The following is an 18,669-nucleotide window of genomic DNA, read 5'->3' on the forward strand; positions in this document are numbered from 1 at the left end:
AGTATGACTAACATTGGCTACAGTATTTTTGGTACAGCTATAATTTTATTTAAAGGAGGGAGAGATGGAAACTCTGTGAAATAATAAATCCTGTTCCACCTTCACTAAAAACTAACTATCTGAGAGGCTCCAGTCAGAATTTTTGACTTGGCAACCTCTCATCCAATGGGCGTCCGTTGGTTGCTTAAAGGAAATAAGGAGTTAAGGGAAGGAGGTGGCAACTTATATAACTGCATGTGAGCCAAGAAGTTACCTATGTGCTTAAGAGGGAGAGGAGAATACCTCTGACACACAGTATAACTCTTTTATTAGTGACACACCAAAGTACTACCAAAATACCCTCTCCCTGGTGTTTGCTGTGAAAGAAATAAACAAGAATCCTAATATCGTACCGAATATGACCTTTGGGTTCCACATCTATGATAGCTACTTAAATGCAAGGATGACTTATCAGAACACCCTGAAACATCTGTCCATCACAGAAAGGATTGTCCCCAACTTCATATGTGACAAGAAAGAACAAAAGATCACTGTTATTGGGGGTCTTGACTCTGACATCTCTCTCCACATGGCTACTGTCTTAGGCATCTACAAGATTCCACAGGTATAGTAAGAGTGGGGGCTGTGAAGCATTTCTGCCTCTGGTACAATAGTTATCTTCCTGGTTTTCAATACTTCCTTTTGTTTGGTTCATTTTTCTGAGCAAGGAGGTAAAATAATAATAATTGTAATGGTTCTAGGGGTTGCTCGTGCGTAAATCGGCGCCACACCTGGCTGGGTTGCCTGAGTGAACCCTTTCTGTCTGGACAGCCACTCACCCATGGCTATCTCAATTGCTGTCAGTGGGCGTTTCTTGAACTTCTTCCAGCAAAGAAACTCTTTGACGCCTAGTCTCCTCCTACTCTCCCTGCGCGGAAGCCTTCTGCGCAGCGGAGGACCTGTGCTCTCCTCGCTGGTCTCCGGCGAGGAGTCATGGAGCCCCCTCGCCGATTCCCCTATCTGCCCCCCCTCCACTGGTGCTACACTGATTTCCTTCCCCAGAAGATGGGCTGCTTCTCTCTCTCCCGGGACGCTCTCTGGAATCCCTCTGGAGTCCTCCCTCTCCCTCTGGCTCCGATGGCAGTTCCCTGACAATAATACAAAGCTATTACAAAAGCATCTGGGGGAGTTTTGCAGTAGTGGTGAAGTGGAGGGGCTTTGGTGCTTGCCAGATTTTGTCTCCCATGTGTCACTGGGACGCAGCAGGGAGGTTGGAACTGGGCAAATGCAGCAGCAGGAGTCTTCCTCCTGCTCCCAGGAAGCTGCACAAGGCCAGTTGCAAGAAGTCAGAGAACCCTGCTCCTCCTCCCCACCAACAACTGCTGGAGATATGCATAATGTTCTTGTGAAATCAACATGCATCCATAAATGGAGTAGATAAATTCTCATGGATTTGTTCTTCAAGCAGATACTTGGGATGAACCATAACCGTTTGCTCTGACTCTCCAATTCTTGTGGGGTTGATTTCTTCCTCCAGATTGCTTACTGCGTATTAGCTCCAGTGAGAAGCCCGGAATTGCAGCTCCAGACATTCTACCGAATGGTGCCCAATGAGAAATATCAATATGCAGGGATTGTCATGCTACTTCTATATTTCCAGTGGACATGGGTAGGAATTGTGGCATCCGATGATGAGAATGGAGAGATCTTTAGGCAAAGCTTAGTGCCAATGCTTTCTCGGCATGGAGTCTGTACAGCTTTCAATGAAAAACTACCAGCCTTATCTCAGGGTCTAGATAATTTCAGTTCCTTGGAAGTCATTCGGACCAAGTGCTCTTTCCTGCTGGCCTCAGAATTCAACATATTGGTTCTGTGTGCAGAACCTGAGACCATTACAGTTGTGAAATGGATGCAATATTTCTTTTCATTAGCTGAAGATGTTGCAGAGAAGTCTACAGGCACTGTGTGGATTTTGACAGCCCAGTGGGCTTTCTCTTCAGAAACAATGCAAAGGTATTACGATATACAAGCCTTTGATGGTGCCTTGTCTTTTGCAATTCACACAGAGGAAGTCCAGGGATTTAAAGAATTCCTTCAGACCCTGAACCCCAACTCTCCAAAGGGAGATGGGTTCCTCCAGGCTTTTTGGCAACAGGCATTCAACTGTTTATTTTCTGCTTCTAATGGGCACAAGGAAAACACAAAGACCTGCACTGGCCATGAGAGTCTGGAGAGCCTTCCTGGACATATTTTTGAAATGACCATGACTGGCCAAAGTTACAGTATCTATAATGCGGTTTATGCCATTGCACATACTTTACATCAGATGCACTCATCCAGGTCAAAACGCAGAATGATGGCAGGCAGAGGTGGGCTCGATCCTCCAAAACTGCAACCTTGGCAGGTAAGATTTCCTGTTCAGAGTAAACCTTTTCTTGGGGCTAATCTAATGGGCGATGACACACAGTCCATAGGATGAATACACACAAACACAAAGACATAGATATACACACACAACCTCTTACAGCTTTTACCTTTCCTCTACAACAATCCCCACATTCTTTTCAATCCTTAATTGTTTTCTCTTTCCTTCAAGCTGAAGGAGCCACAATCAAGATAGAACCTGTGCTTCCCTTTCATTTGCAGAAGTAGTTGAAGGAGCCCTTTCTCTGCCTCTCTAGGAACATGGGCTGGCAAGACATGTGGAAGCATCTCTTGGATGGAGAAAAGTAAACAAACAAACAAACAAACAAACAAACAAACAAACAAGGAGATCAGGGAAAACCCACCATGAGCTGCTCTCCATTTTGTTTTCCCTCTCTCCCTGCACACCCACCTTGCAGGAGGGGCAGTTCCAGGGCTTCCTGACATGACACCATTTTGCCTTTGCACACGGACCCCAGAGCTGAACCCTCAGGCAAGGGGCAGGCCAGATGTACTTGCTAGAAATACTTAGGGGCTCCAAAAGTTGTAGACTGCACAGTTTTGGACTACTTTGCATTGTGTGAAATATATTGATGAATACTTCTTGTTTCTATAATCCACAAAAGCTCTCCTTTTTTAAACTTTGCCTTTGTTTTCTTCTGCCTAGCTGCACTCGTTCTTGAGAAGTATCTCCTTTAACAACAGTGCTGGTGACTTAGTGTCCTTTGATGAGAATGGGGAATTAGCAGGTGGATTTGATATTATTAACTGGGTTACTTTTCCAAACCAAACCTTCTCCCGTGTGAAAGTAGGAAAGATCGTTCCACAAGATTCACAAAACATAGACTTCAGCATGGATGAGGAAGCCATCACATGGCACAGATCCTTTAATCAGGTGGGACCATTGGATTTTTAAAAATGCGGTATTGTAGGATTAAATTATACTGACCCAAGAGGGATTTAAAGCTCAGAAGACAAGGGGAGGCTAAGTTACCCATTTGTTTTTTTAAGAAGATTCATTGTCTTGTGGTGCTTCTCTCAGCCTAATGTATGTGCCTCCTAATTTGCCTTCTTTGTCCCTTTATTTCAAAGTCTGTTGTCTTCCCTGTCCTCTCTCCATCCTCTATGTTTATGCAGATGAAAAATTCCATATCACTTCTCATTCACTCCCAATATTTACATTACATTTTAATTATGTATACAAAACACCTTTCTGGAATAACGTTAATCAGCCAACTGATTTCTTTTTGGTTAAAACTGTGTTGTTCACAAGGCACAAGAGAGCTACATTTTCTCCTCTTTTTATGGCTAGGTGCTGCCCCTTGCCTTGTGTAATGATCGCTGCCAGCCAGGCTACAGCAGGAAAAAGAAGGAGGGATTGCCATTTTGTTGCTATGATTGTGCTTCGTGTCCACATGGGATGATTTCAAATCAAATGGGTAGGAGACATCATCTGCTATTTTGTATAATGCTTCCTAATACCTATTTCAACTCTTTCCCTCTATTAGCAGTTCAGTACTCCTAAACAGAAGAGCAGCTGCACTGATATCTGGAAGAAAAAAGAAATAGTTGGAGAAACTAAATCCAGAACTTTTTCAAGTGAGATCTGAGGAGATAGGTGTGGAATATGTATTCTGGTATCTGCCTGCTTCCCACATGCTGCATTGTTAGGAGTGGATAGTATTAGGTGTGTGAGCCAGAAAAAAGCGTGAAATGATCTCCTTCCCCAGAACTGTCCTCAGCCCAGCCTCTGAGCCCCAAGTGGCTGTTCTCAAGAAGCCTCCATCACCATGAAGATCTCTCTGGGTGTGACCAACTTTTGCTAAGGGCACAACTAAAGGCAATGTTTCTGATCATTAACTGCAGATGAAAGACAGAGTAGATGAAAAATCCATGCACTTTAGGCCCATCAAAGCGTAGAGCCTATTGCGGATTATGCATAATGGCAGGAGATTGTACAAACAGATTTCAATATTCACATATCTTATACTTATTCCAACTAATTAATGTCTTATTTGTTGGAACTCATATATCACTCATTTCATTTTCCTCAGATATGGATTACTGTTTCCAATGCCAAGATGACCAATTTCCAAACAAGGACAGAGATCAATGCCTCCCCAAACGCCAACATTTTCTTTCCTACGCAGAACCTTTAGGGTTTGTTTTAGCTTCCTTAGCTCTGGTCTTTTCTCTGGTCACAGCTTGGATACTTGGCGTCTTCTCCAGGAATGGGGACACTCCCATTGTCAAAGCCAACAACCGGGACCTCACCTACACTCTACTTCTTTCCCTCTTGCTCTGCTTCCTCTGCTCCTTGCTCTTCATTGGCCAGCCTCACCCAGTCAGCTGCTCTTTACGACAAGCTGCTTTTGGCATCATCTTCTCCATTGCTGTGTCTTGTGTCTTGGCCAAAACCATCACGGTGATTCTGGCTTTCATGGCCACCAAACCAGGATCCAGGATGAGGAAATGGGTGGGGAAATCTCTCACAAACTCTGTGCTTCTTGCTTGCTGCTCCGTTCAAACCAGCATTTGTGCTGCTTGGCTCTGCACAGCTCCTCCATTCCCAGATGTGGACATGAACTCTCTGATGGAGGAAATCATTGTGGAATGCAACGAAGGTTCTGTTGCGATGTTTTATTCTGTCCTGGGTTATCTGGGATTCCTGGCCATGGTCAGCTTCACTATGGCTTTCCTGGCCAAGAGGTTGCCGGACAGTTTCAACGAAGCCAAGTTCATCACCTTCAGCATGTTGGTGTTCTGCAGCGTTTGGCTGTCCTTTGTCCCCTCTTATCTGAGCACCAAAGGAAAGCAGATGGTGGCCGTGGAGGTCTTTTGCATCTTGGCCTCCAGCGCAGGTTTCCTGGGTTGTATCTTTTCCCCCAAATTATATATAATTGTTCTGAGGCCCGACTTGAACAGCAAAGACCACTTAATTCTGAGGAGCAAATAGGAATGAACTTGTGTTGATGGTTTTAATTTTTGCATTGTTTGCTGGCATTTATTGGATGAAAACCAAAGAAAGTAATTCCTTTTATTTCTCAGTTCGTATCGTAATAATAATAATAATAATAATAATAATAATAATAATAATAATAATTTATTTATACCCCGCGCCTCTGGCTGAGTCTCCCCAGTCACTCTGGGCGGCTTGCATCCTTTGAAATAGCCTCCTTTGATATTTCTATGCAGCATTTTTCATAAGTAAATCTGTTCTGAAAGTGGTCTGCAGAATAATCTAGGTCTATACACGGAACTGAACTGCAGGAGGCAGTGGAAGACAGAAGTGCCTGGCATGCTCTGGTCCATGGGGTTATGAAGAGTCGGACACAACTAAACGACTAAACAACAACAAACACATTAATACATAAGAACACAGGAATAGCCTAGTGGATCAGGCCCACAGCCCATCTTCTCCAGCCTCCTGTTCTCACAGTGGTCAACAAGATGCCCAAAAGGGAATGATGCAAGGATTCAAGCAGAATAACTCTTTGCCTTCTTGTGGTTTCCAGCAACTCGTATTCAGGAACATGGTTGCCTCCAAGTGTGGCATCAGAGCTGAGCCATCCTGGCTAGGAGACATCAATAGCCCTCTCCTCTGTTAATTTGTCTAGGGCTCTTTTAAAGCCATGCTGGTGGCCATGGACTGCAAGAAGATTCAACCTCTCCATTCAGAAGGAAATCAGCCCTGAGTGCTCACTGGAAGGACAGATCCTGAAGCTGAGGCTCCAAGACTTTGGCCACCTCATGGGAAGAGAAGACTCCTTGGAAAAGACCCTGATGCTGGGAAAGATGGAGGGCACAAGGAGAAGGGGACGATGGAGGATGAGATGTTTGGACAGTGTTCTCGAAGCTACCAGCATGAGTCTGACCAAACTGTGGGACACAGTGGAAGACAGGAGTGCCTGGCGTGCTCTGGTCCAGGGAGTCACAAAGAGGCGGACATGACTAAACGACTAAACAACAACAACATTCTGGTGGCCATCACTGCCCCCTGTGGGAGTGACTTCCATAGTTTAACAATGCACTTTGTATACATCAACCATGCACAATAGGACCTGGAACCACTTGCAAAATTACACTATACCATTAATCATTAACAATGCACAGTTTGTTTAACAGAGAGAAACATTTAAGTCAGCATGCAGCTTGCAAATAGGTTAAGTCAGGATATCAGTTTTCCCCAATATATTGAATTTTGAATATATTATTCTTTTTGGAGCAATGTTCTCACATAGGGATTTAGGAGGAATATGTTGAGTCTGAATTCCTTATGTCTTGGCATGTTTTGAAACTTTTTGTCTTGTCCTTGAAACAGCAAGTTAGTGGCGGCTAATGCTCATGGGGACTTTTAGGGGTCAGGGATTGTGCTGAGGAGGGTTGCAGTCAGCCTTCCTCCCCTGCTCAGGTTCCCTAATCTTCCCAGGAGCAGTGGGAGTAAGCAGAGTCCCTGGAGCCTGACATTAGGCAAGGAAAAGGCATGGAGACCAACCGGAGGTGGAGCCAGAGTCTGTAATAGACAGAACCTGAGGTCCTGCAATTAGACTGGGGGAGGAAATATTGAAGTTTTCTGGGCGGTGCCCCAATAACCCTACTCTCCACTGCACCGAGTACCTGTGACTATCAGAAGAAGAAGAAGAAGAAGAAGAGGAGGAGGAGGAGGAGGAGTTTGGATTTGATATCCCGCCTTTCACTCCCTTTAAGGAGTCTCAAAGCGGCTAACATTCTCCTTTCTCTTCCTCCCTCACAACAAACACTCTCAGTGCACACTTTGTAAACTGTGATGGATCTATAACACCATGGTTCAATTTGATGAATGGTTGTAGAAAAATCCAGAAATCATATGATCTGTCAGTCTCTATACTTATGAATAGCAGTAAGATAATATTATTTTGTGAAGCAGAGGGACATGTGTTGGAATACCTTTATCCCATAGGTTGAGCGAGAGATGACGAGAATGACTTGTTCAACAGAGGTAGCACTGGCTTCATCCTGGCAGAAGCTTCTGCCCACAAATTTGAAAGAGGTGCACCCAGGTCAACCTACAACTATAATCAATAAAGCTGAGACAAATTTGTAACCTCATAAAGTTGTTCTGGCAATTTGTTATCCTGTCAATACATTGATTATAGGGAGACCAATGCACCTGGGTCTGCAATAGTTTATTATTATTTTGTACAGTGGTACCTTGGGCTACATACACTTCAGGTTACATACGCTTCAGGTTACAGACTCCCCTAACCCAGAAATAGTACCTCAGGTTAAGAACTTTGCTTCAGGATGAGAACAGAAATCGTGCTCCAGCGGCACAGCAGCAGCGGGAGGCCCCATTAGCTAAAGTGGTGCTTCAGGTTAAGAACAGTTTCAGGTTAAGAATGGACCTCTGGAACAAATTAAGTACTTAACCTGAAGTACCACTGTATTACATTTTAGCTGTTGTACTTTCTTGTGAAGTGTCCAGGAAACATGTCCTATGGTTCAATATAAATGAAATACTACAAGTAGGTAGTCCTTCTGAAGTGTTTTTTGGTTTTAATTTGATCCAGGAGAGGAAGATGCTTCTTTATGTATTCCCTATTTAAGAGGAAAAACAGCTCTCAATTAGTCTCCTATTAGTCTGTTCTGTCACTTTAAAGAACAGCTACTTGTGGGAATTTCTGGCACTCTTCAGCTTATCATGATGTCAGCTGTGGGACAGATGAAGAGGGGCTGGGCTGATGGGGGTTTGTAGGCTCAATAGGATGTCAGGAGCACCTGTGCAAAGTGTTTTATAAATGCTGGTGATGACCTGATAGTTTATGGAGCTATGGAAGTTCCAACAATCAGCAGGTTGGGGGTTTTTGCCTCTCTCCATATGTAGCACCATAGGTTCCTCTACAGATATCACCCCATCATCAGCAAATGCCTTGAGCTTATATGCTCTCTGCCCCACTGTTCTCCCCTTGATTTCATCATCAGATCTAATTCTTCTAGCCAGAACCTTTAAAACCTATATAAAAGGGAATTAGTAACAGATTGGTTGCAATATTACCAGCTTAATGAAGTGTTTAAGTTGGATAAAAAGAAGGGTTTTTCAAATAAAACCTATGAACAGGTCAAATCGGTAATGATCCACTGGACCAAGGATTTTGGTTATAACATTGAATTAGCAGCGTGGGAGAAACTAGGGACAACAGGATTAAAATTTACAGTGTGTTACACTCTGAAGGAGAATTATATGAAAATGCTGTTTCGTTGGTATTTAACTTCTAGCAAATTAGCTATGATGTACAATTCAAAGTCTAAAACATGCTGGAAATGTAAAGAAAAAGAGGGTACTTTTATCATATGTGGTGGTCATGTAATATGATAAAAGACTTCTGGAAAATGATATCTAATGAACTGAAAAAATGTTGAAAATAACTTTTCTTAAGAAACTAGAAGATTTTCTTTTAGGTATTATAGGACCAGAGGTCCCAAAGGATCAGACAAAACTATTTATGTGTGTGACAATGGCCGCACAGACTCTGTTAGCCCAGAAATGGAAAGATGGTACAATTCCGACCAAAGAAGTGTGGCAGACCATTTTCATCATCTTTTTTCTGATTGTGTAACATGCTGTAAATTTAATATCACATTTCCATAATTTCTCCCATTGGTCCAGCCAAATTGCGCAACCTATATCACATGCCCATCAAGTTATAACTTCTTTTACTTCTTCATCCTTTAACTCCCATTCTAATAATAAATTATACACTTTCAATATACTCTTTTTCCAGTTTTTTTATAATACATTTTGTAATTTTGATTCTTTTTTTTCACAATTCCTATTGCTTTGTCCTGATTAAATATCTGGGCAATTTGATGATATTGTAACCATGTGGTGCAGTATTGGGTGACCTCTTTGTATGGTCTTAATTTTAATTGGCCCTGCTGCTCCTTTAGGAGCTGCTGGTATGTCACCAGTCTTCCTGTCCTGTTTTTCTTTTTGACCGATATCACTTCTAACAGTGAAACCCACCATGAAAAGCTATTGTAAACAATTACATACATTGGTAGGATTGACAGAAAACTTGTAGTAAAAATTTGAACCATAGATTGACAAAGGATTTATAAAAAATAGAGTTATGAAAGAGCTGTAGAGGGGGAAATCATTACATTAAGATCCACAATGGGGGGGAGGGAAGTCAAAAAGGATTATAGGTTTACGTATTTAATTAATCTAAGTAAAATAGAAATTGCAAAAATAAACATTAATATAAATAAAGGAATTCATCCAGTTCAACTCTAGTCACACAAAAATGAGGATTTTCTATGTTTAAAGAAGTGCCCCTGCTCAAATTCTCATCATATCTCTTACATCAACATTTACAAAGCAATTTACTTAAGAAGATGATCTTCCTTTCTTCCTTTCTCTATTTCTACTCATTAGTTGCTCCCTGTTGTTCAGATCAGAGTATTACATTTCCTTACAGAAAAGGTTAGTGTAGTGCTGTGGACATAGTGTATCTTGATTTCAGTAAGGCTTTGGACAAAGTCGTCTCCCCCCCCCATTATATTCTTGTGAGTGGAATGAGGATGGAACTGTTAGGTGGATTTGTAGCTGGTTGACGGACCAATCCCATTTTGTTGCAACCCGGGTAATGTCCCAGGCCAGTTGTGCTCAAAGGCATTGCCACAGAATCAGTACTGATCCTCATCAGTGGTAGTGATGGAAATAATTAAGCAATTCACCACTGCCCTGTTTGTGTCCTCACAGTTTCTCTCAAAGAAATTATTGGAGCTGCTACAGATCTTTTTTATCATTTACTTATTAATTCTTCAATTATTTGTTTATTTGTGGATTCTTTAATTTCTAGGGACATGAGTATCCCAGATTTCTAATTACATACACATAAATAAAATAGCAATAACAGACACCTAGAATTACGAGCATGATTCAGACTTCTGGATTATTTAAAACTGTCTTCTTATTAGCTGCTCCCTGCTGTTCAGCTCAGGCCTCAGCAAAATAACATAGCATTTGGGGGAAAAGATGCAGCCCAGTAACCCACAACTGGAGGCCAAGATGGAGAAGATCTCCACAGCCACCATGTATTTGCCCTTGGTGCTCAAGTAGGTTGGAACAAAGGACAACCAAACACTGCAGAAGACCAGCATGCTGAAGGTGATGAATTTGGCTTCATTGAAACTGTCAGGCAACTTTCTAGCTAGAAAAGCCACAAAGAAACTGACAATGGCCAGGAAGCCCATATAGGCTAAGACACAATAAAACATGACAGCTGATCCCTCATTACATTCCAGTATGATTTCCCCATTCAGCGAGGACATGTTCCTGTCTGGGAATGGTGGGGAAGTAGTTAACCAAAAAATGCAAATTGCCACTTGGATAAAGGAGCAGGAAAAGACAATAGCGTTTGCCAGCCCTTTCCCCACCCATTTTCTCATGCTGGATCCTGGCTTGGTGGCCACGAATGCCAGTACCACAGTGATGGTCTTTGCCAAGACAGAGGACAGGGCGACAGCAAAGACAATCCCGAAAGTCATCTGTCGCAGAAGGCAAATAATCTTTGCAGGCTGTCCAATGAAGAGAAAAGAGCAGAGGTAACAAAGGAGGAGGGAGAGGAGGAGGATGTAGGTGAGGGTCCGGTTGTTGGCTTTGACGATGGGAGTGTTGTTGTGCTTCACAAAGGTTCCAAGTACCAGAACTGTGACCAAAGAGAAAGAAATGGCCAAGACAATTAAGACGATCCCTAAATTTTCTTTGTAAGAGAGGTAATTTAAAACCTTGAGAATGCATTGAGTTTGGTATTTGTTGGGATATTCATCTTCTGGGCATTTGATACAAGCATCCATATCTGGAAAAAAATGAATGAATCAGCATTTAAAATGGCAGGAAGTCAACTGATATGCATCACAAACAGTCTTGGTTGTCTTACATTGTATCTTATATACCAGGTACCAGATACAGTGGTACCTCGGGTTACAGATGCTTCAGGTTACATATGTTTCAGGTTACAGACTCCGCTAACCCAGAAATATTACCTCGGGTTAAGAACTTTGCTTCAGGATGAGAACAGAAATCACACGGCGGTGGCGCGGCAGCAGAGGGAGGCCCCATTAGCTAAAGTGGTGCTTCAGGTTAAGAACAGTTTCAGGTTAAGAACGGACCTCCGGAACGAATTAAGTACGTAATCAGAGGTACCACTTACAGATAGGTAGCCGTGTTGGTCTGCCATAGTCAAATGGCAGACCAAATTGACTATGGCAGACCAACACGGCTACCTATCTGTAACTGGAACTATGGAAGGCACCACATTGAGCTGCATGAAATGGAAGTCCATCAACCTCACCAAGAAACTTGCACAGGTACAGACTGATATCTTCTTTCTTACTAAATGCAAGAACCTGGACATTATACCCAAGGGTCTCAGAATTAAGAACCCTCTACAATCCACGTATCCCACTGAATATGCAAGAAAACTATGCAACACTTTCTCTAAGAAGCTGCTCAAACATCTGATCAGCGTTCTCTACTCTAAACAGAAGCTAATAAAGGAGGAACTCCTTGTATTGGAGAACTCTATCAGGAACCACCAAGCTTGGCAAGAGTTCCAAAAGGAAAAACAAAACATTTACCACTCTCAACTGGAGCTACTGAAAAAACAGAAAAACAAGAAACTCCCTAACCTTTCCAACCTACAGGCTACAAATCAAAACAAGATCAACAATATTGTCAATCTCTCACAGCAAGCACTCAGCCCAGCTGAGGAATCAGTCCTTTCACATGGACTGTCATTCTGCCCTGCCAAATCCCCACACATGATCCAGTTCTGCGGGGACTTGGAAGCATTTTTTCGCCATTTACGCCTGAAGGAGTATTTTCAACACACACAACAACAAGACAAAGCAGAACAAGCAACAACTTCACAACACAACACCTCTCAACCCACTGGAGAACAACAACCACCCTCCCAACAGAACACTGACCACCAACTACCACTGAAAAAGTGTTACACAAAAAGGGACTCCACATGGACCCCTCCTGATGGACGCAATACCACACTGGACTTGTACATTGACTGCTTCCACCACAGAATCCAAACAGATGTGACCAGAAAACACCATCGCCTACAACAAAATCTAAACCATGCTGAAAGGAGAGCCATAGATAAGCTCAGAAACAACCCAGACATTATAATTAAAGAAGCGGACAAAGGTGGAGCTGTCGTCATCATGAACAAAACTGACTACATTCAGGAGGCTCACAGACAACTTTCCAATACCGCCTTTTACATAAAATTGGACTCAGACCCCACACAAGAATACAAAAAAGAACTGAACAAGATTGTTAAGGAGCTACCCCCACACATCCAAGAACAGATCCTCACTAACACACCAACAGAACCTCGACCAGGAACTTTCTATCTTCTACCTAAAATACACAAACCAGGAAATCCAGGACGCCCCATCATTTCAGGTATTGGCACTATTACAGTGGGTGTCTCCGGTTATATGGACTCTGTTCTGAAACCATATGCCATCAGTGCTCCCAGCTATGTACGTGACACCACAGATTTTCTGAGGAAAATACAATCTTTAAATAATCTTCCCAACAATACTATACTAGCTACTATGGATGTGGAATCTCTGTATACCAACATCCCACACAACGATGGTTTACAAGCTATAAGGAACACCATTTCAGATAAAACCACAGCGGACTTTGCCACCAAACTCTGCCAATTTGTCCTTACCCACAACAACTTCAAATTCGGTGATGACCTGTTCCTTCAGATCAGCGGCACAGCAATGGGCACCCGCATGGCCCCACAGTATGCCAACATCTTCATGGCAGATTTAGAACAACGTTTCCTAAATTCCTACCCACTCAAACCTCTCTTGTACCTGCGATACATTGACGATATTTTTATCATCTGGACACATGGTCAACAGACCCTGAACACCTTCCACCAGAAATTCAATGATTTTCACCCCACAATCAACCTAACTATGAATCAATCTATGCAAGAAATACATTTTTTGGACACTACTATAAAAATACAGGATGGGCACATAGACACCACCTTATACCGTAAACCTACTGACCGACAAACATATCTACATGCCTCTAGCTACCATCCCAAACATACCAAACAGTCCATTGTATATAGCCAGGCACTACGTTACAGCCGCATCTGTTCCAATTCTACAGACAGAGACTCTCACCTAAGAGATTTACAGCAAACCTTTTTAGAACTAAAATACCCAACAGATGAAGTTAGACAACAGATCAACAGAGCCAGACTGATACCCAGAGAGAACTTGCTGCAAGACAGACCCAAAAAAGAAAATAACAGAACACCTCTAGTCATCACATACAGCTCCCAAGTTAAAACAGTACAACGCATCATCAGAGATCTACAACCTCTCCTGGACAATGACAGTTCTCTTTCTCAAGCTCTGGGAGGAAGACCTTTCATTGCCTACAGACAGCCACCCAGTCTTAAACAACTCCTAACCCACAATAATACTACAACCAGACCTAACACGGACACTGGCACCAGAGCCTGCAATAAACCCAGATGCCAACTTTGCTGCCACATACACCCGGACAACACCATTACTGGCCCCAACAACATCACACATACCATCTCGGGACTATTTAATTGCTCATCGTCTAACATTGTGTATGCCATCAAATGCCAACAGTATCCTTCAGCTCTCTATATTGGACAAACAGGCCAGACCTTACGCCAAAGAATAAACGGACATAAATCGGACATCAGGAATCACAAGACAGAGAAACCAGTAGGAGAACACTTCAATCTCCCAGGACATTCTATACAAGATCTCAAAGTAGCTGTTTTACTACAAAGGAATTTCAGAAGTAGACTGGAAAGAGAAGCTGCTGAATTACAACTTATCACCAAACTTAAAACCATGGAGAAACCTGGCCTGAACAAAGACCTTGGATTCTTATCTCATTATACATGGCAAAGCCATTTTTCACCTTTTCACCCCTTGCTTCTTCCTGTAAGACCTATTGCAGTCGTTAAGAGTCGTCAACAGGCTCATCACAGCTATCTGCCAATCACCCATTCCCACCAGCCTTCTGAGTAATACCCCTCCCCACCTTCTCACTATATAGAAGGGTCTGGAAACTTCTGTTTCAGTGTATCTGAAGAAGTGTGCATGCACACGAAAGCTCATACCAAGAACTGACTTAGTTGGTCTTTAAGGTGCTACTGAGAGGTACCACTGTATAAGGAAAGAGGACTTTGTCTGGACAGCACCTGAAATACAGGTTGGTCTGGTTGTGAAGAGGAAAAGCAGCCCCCAATCTATCCATGTAGAATATATATTGAATAGGTCCTATGGCTTCAGAAAGGGCCTTTGCAGTGTTTATGGCACTCCCTGGCCCAGGAGGCCACTTTCCTCTTTTTTATTCAGGCAGGCATTTTGGCTATTAAAGTCCAGATTTTATTATTCCTTCATCTTTTATGTATTTACTTTAAGTTAATATTACACTGATGGGCTCCCTTTCATCCAAGGATCTGAAGAATTCTGTTTTGCAAACTGCCCTAATAAATATTTGCGGGATAGATGTTCTCCAAACAAATCTAATAAATATACATGCTATGGAAATTTCTTGGCGTCGTGCCCCTTACCCTTCTGGCTAGATATCATCCCTTCTGCACATGGAGCACAATCATAGCAGCAAAATTTCTCTCCTTCCCTCTTTTTCCTGCTGTAGCCAGGATAGCAGTGGTCATTGCACACAGAAGCAGGCAGCACCTTAGTGGTATAAGCAATAAGAGATTGAGATCTCTTCACTTTCCTCCTGCTTCATATACATGAGGGGAAACTAGCTGGCTCTGCTCCCCCAGCCGTACCCTTGCAAGCCCTTTCTGCAACCTCCCAATTGTTGGGGGCTTAGTGTATGCAGCTAGGAGTCTTCTCTGCTGAATTTCTGCTTGTGTTGGCCATGTCGATAGATTTGGAAGGCTGCATGAATAGAGAAGGGCCCCTGCTGCAGGCACTGAGTCACCCAAATATGGAGGATGCCACAGAAAGCCAACGAGAGCACAATGGAGGACTGGGTAATTTGGTTGGGTAATTTGGTGCCAAATAGGGTCATCTTCACTATAACAATAAAATTATTCCAGCCATGTGAGGGTTAAACAATGGAAAGTGTCCGAGTGTCTTGGAAAGAACTGTTCTGAAAATAGTGGGCTGTTGAAATTGACTGATGGCATTGGAGAGTCCAGCCATGATTTTGGAAAAGGAGGCACGATGAGTTTGGAAAAGAACTTGAAGGGCTTGTCGCAGCTTCTGTCAAAGATAAGTCAAGCTTTACAAACCATAATATTCTCTTCCAGCTCAGGCTGAAACGGGAGACTGAAGAGGATTGTTGACTTTTTAAAAATAATGAGTGTTTGCCAATAAGTAGGTTCTAATTGCAGAGGGCTGGAAAAGTGATGAAAGATGGAGTAGCTTGAGAATGGCCAGTCTACAACAGCTGACTGCTGGCTTTGAATTATAACGCTAGGAATCCTAGTTTGCGCTTCAGAAGGGAAGTGAGCTTGCCATTGTAAGGGACCCCAGGGACTCATTCTCAAGGCTGGTAAACCCAGGGATTTTTTCCCCAGCTGGAGCTCATTGGAACTCAGTTCTGGCACCTCTCAGGTGGGGGCCACTGGCCTTCTAAAAGAGCCACTGTGAGCTCCAACACCTCTTTTTCTAGAAATATAGCCCTGGGTAAAGCCTCAAATTTATTCTTTGTAGGACTAAAATGTGGCACTGGGAGAATGGCTAGCTTGCTTGACTGAAGAGAGAGAGAGGGAGAGCGGGGGAGGGAGAGGGAGAGGGAGAGGGAGGGGGAGAGAGAGAGAGAGAGAGAGAGAGAGAGAGAGAGAGAGAGAGAGAGAGAGATATGAATGAAAAAGGTGTCTTTTTCAGCTAGAGATCATCCAACCCATTCTCATAGAATTGGGAATTGGAAAGTGTAAACTCCAAAGAACTTCATTACCTATGATATAGTGTCATACGCAGAAGCAGCATGAAAGTCACAGAAACAGTGTAAACTGCCATTTTAAAAATCTGAATTATCTGAGGAAACTAAATTTGGGGGAACTGGATGAGAGAGACCCTCTCCAAATGCCCCATTTCTCGATCCCAGGAAACTGAGTCTTCGGTTTTAAACAAATTTAAGGTTGGGTAATATGCAGTTCTGAACACTGATATAGTTTAACATAATCTTTGAGGGTCTTGTTACTTTTTCGATTTCTATTGTAATGGCCAATGGTAACAAACAAAAAGACTTGAAAGATTGAACTCTCCTTTTATTGCATTGCTGCAAATAAGGGAAGGAATAAAACATTGCAACCCTGCATTATTCAGGACACGAAGAGCAGGTAGAATCACCCACTGGCAAACACTGAGCTTTTCTCTTTTAATATAATCAGGTATTTCCAGCTGTATCTCACCTGATTAAAAGCTGGATGCCATATAATTTGGTCTTCATAAATGGTTAACTTTTTGCCTGGAGGAGCCTGCGGTTCTAGTCTTCCAACTTTGACTCTAACCACTGAGCCATTGGGGAACATCATCCAGTTTGTGACGTCAAAACCAGCCATTAATTCTCCGTTGTCATCAAAATGCACAGTGTCTCCTGCAGTGTTATTGAATAAGATGTTACTCAGAAAGAGATGGACCTAGATTGGAAAAGCAGATGAAGTCTTGAAATGATTTCATTGAGTGTCACAAAGGCTTATATCATACTTTTTTGGTGACTTTATCTACCTGACATTCTAATCCTTCTGTTTGTCTCAATTTTAAACAGCCACTATTTTATAATATGAATGACCGTGATCCAAAATGAAATAGAAATACAGCCGCAAACATTTTTGGATTAAATGAATTATTCAAGCAGACAGTTCCTTTCACTGATTGATCTACAGCTAGCTGTCTTTACAAAGAAAAAGTGTTGGGTTGTAGTTACCTGCCATGGTTGCACATTTTGAAATACCAATTTCTCTCCTCCTGCTGTTCTTCTCCACCTGGAGCTGGATTCGTATAAGGCATTCAAAGCATGCGCCACAGCATAGACAGCATTGTAAACACTGTAGCTGTGGCCTGTCATTTTCATTTCAAACAGAATTCCAGGAAGGCTCTCCAGCTTCTCCTCCCCAGTGCAGGTTTTCTTTTTATCTTCCTCCTTCTCCCTCCCTTCAGAAACAGTTAATGAGCAGTCGAATGCCTGTTCCCAGAAGTCTTGGATAAAGCCATCTCCTTTGACCCAGGAAGGTCTTAACATTTGAATGAACCTTTGGAATCCTAATGGCTGATTTGAGTGAACGGTGAAGGATATGGAACCATGGAAGGTTTGTATATCCCAGTTCTTCTGTATGGAGTGTGCTGCAAAATCCCAGTGGGATGTAGAAATCCACACTTTACCCACAGGTGAAATGCCAATTAAGGGTGCTACAAACAGCATTGTTATCAATACCTGAAAGCACGGGTGTTCTCCATAAATAAAAAATACACTGGGTTTTCTCTCAAACAAAGTAATATAACTTTCCAAGTGTTGGAAAGCATAGTCTATCATCTCGTCCACATAATTCCATTTGGGGATTCTTACTATGAGGGCATGACAGATACCATTTTGGGAGAGGATTGGCACCATTGCCTGCAGAAACCTGTCTGCTTTGTCATCATCCACAGCAGCAAGTCCAACCCATGTCCATCCAAAATGCTGAAGCAACCACACAGCTCCCATTTGCTGGTGGCCTTCATTTGGGACCATCTGGTACAACAATGGCAACAGCAGTTTGACACTTTGCTCTGGCCAAAATGATCCATAGGTGAGCTGAAATAAAACATATACGTATTGGAAGGGTTTAACAATTACCGTATTTTTTGCTCCATAAGACACACTTTTTTCCTCCTAAAAAGTAAGGGGAAATGTGGGTCTCATGGAGCGAATGGCGCTGCACAGAGAGGGAGACCTGTGCAGTGCCTCTTCAGCGAAGCGGGAGGAGAAATAGAAGGGGCTCTGTTCCTCCTCCGCTTCGCTGGAGAGCCGCCGCTCGGAGATGGAGAGATTTTTTCCCTTGTTTTCTTCCTCTGAAAACTAGATGCTTCCTATGGTTGGGTGCGTCTTATACAGCAAAAAATACATTATTTTGAATCATAGAGTTGCAGGAGTGATTGTAGGCCATCTCTTCCAACAGCCCATAGAAATCCAGGCTTCAGCTATCTGCAAGTGAGGTGAGGTGGGGG

General features: G+C 42.7%; 2 protein-coding genes across 2 annotated transcripts in view; one reads left to right on the plus strand and one right to left on the minus strand.

The window, feature by feature from the left end:
* Positions 1–397: 397 nt before the first annotated feature.
* Positions 398–5,359, plus strand: LOC310834445 (vomeronasal type-2 receptor 26-like; the record flags this gene model as incomplete). The annotated part of the gene is made up of 5 exons (XM_083717932.1): positions 398–604; positions 1,517–2,383; positions 3,071–3,298; positions 3,716–3,842; positions 4,458–5,359. The coding sequence occupies 5 exons, from the start codon at positions 398–400 to the stop codon at positions 5,357–5,359; spliced, it is 2,331 nt and encodes a 776-aa protein (XP_083574058.1).
* A 4,982-nt stretch (positions 5,360–10,341) lies between these two features.
* Positions 10,342–18,669, minus strand: part of LOC310834447 (vomeronasal type-2 receptor 26-like) — a gene marked incomplete at both ends in the record, with an annotated part of 194,507 nt that continues 186,179 nt past the window's right edge. The window contains 4 exons of the mRNA XM_083717934.1: positions 10,342–11,243; positions 15,057–15,183; positions 16,875–17,102; positions 17,390–18,256. Of these exons, the coding sequence (XP_083574060.1) occupies positions 10,342–11,243; positions 15,057–15,183; positions 16,875–17,102; positions 17,390–18,256 (2,124 nt within the window). The remainder of the gene's footprint in view (positions 11,244–15,056; positions 15,184–16,874; positions 17,103–17,389; positions 18,257–18,669) is intronic.

This window comes from Podarcis gaigeae (assembly GCF_964106915.1).
Source record: "Podarcis gaigeae genome assembly, chromosome: 16".
Lineage (NCBI taxonomy): Eukaryota > Metazoa > Chordata > Lepidosauria > Squamata > Lacertidae > Podarcis > Podarcis gaigeae.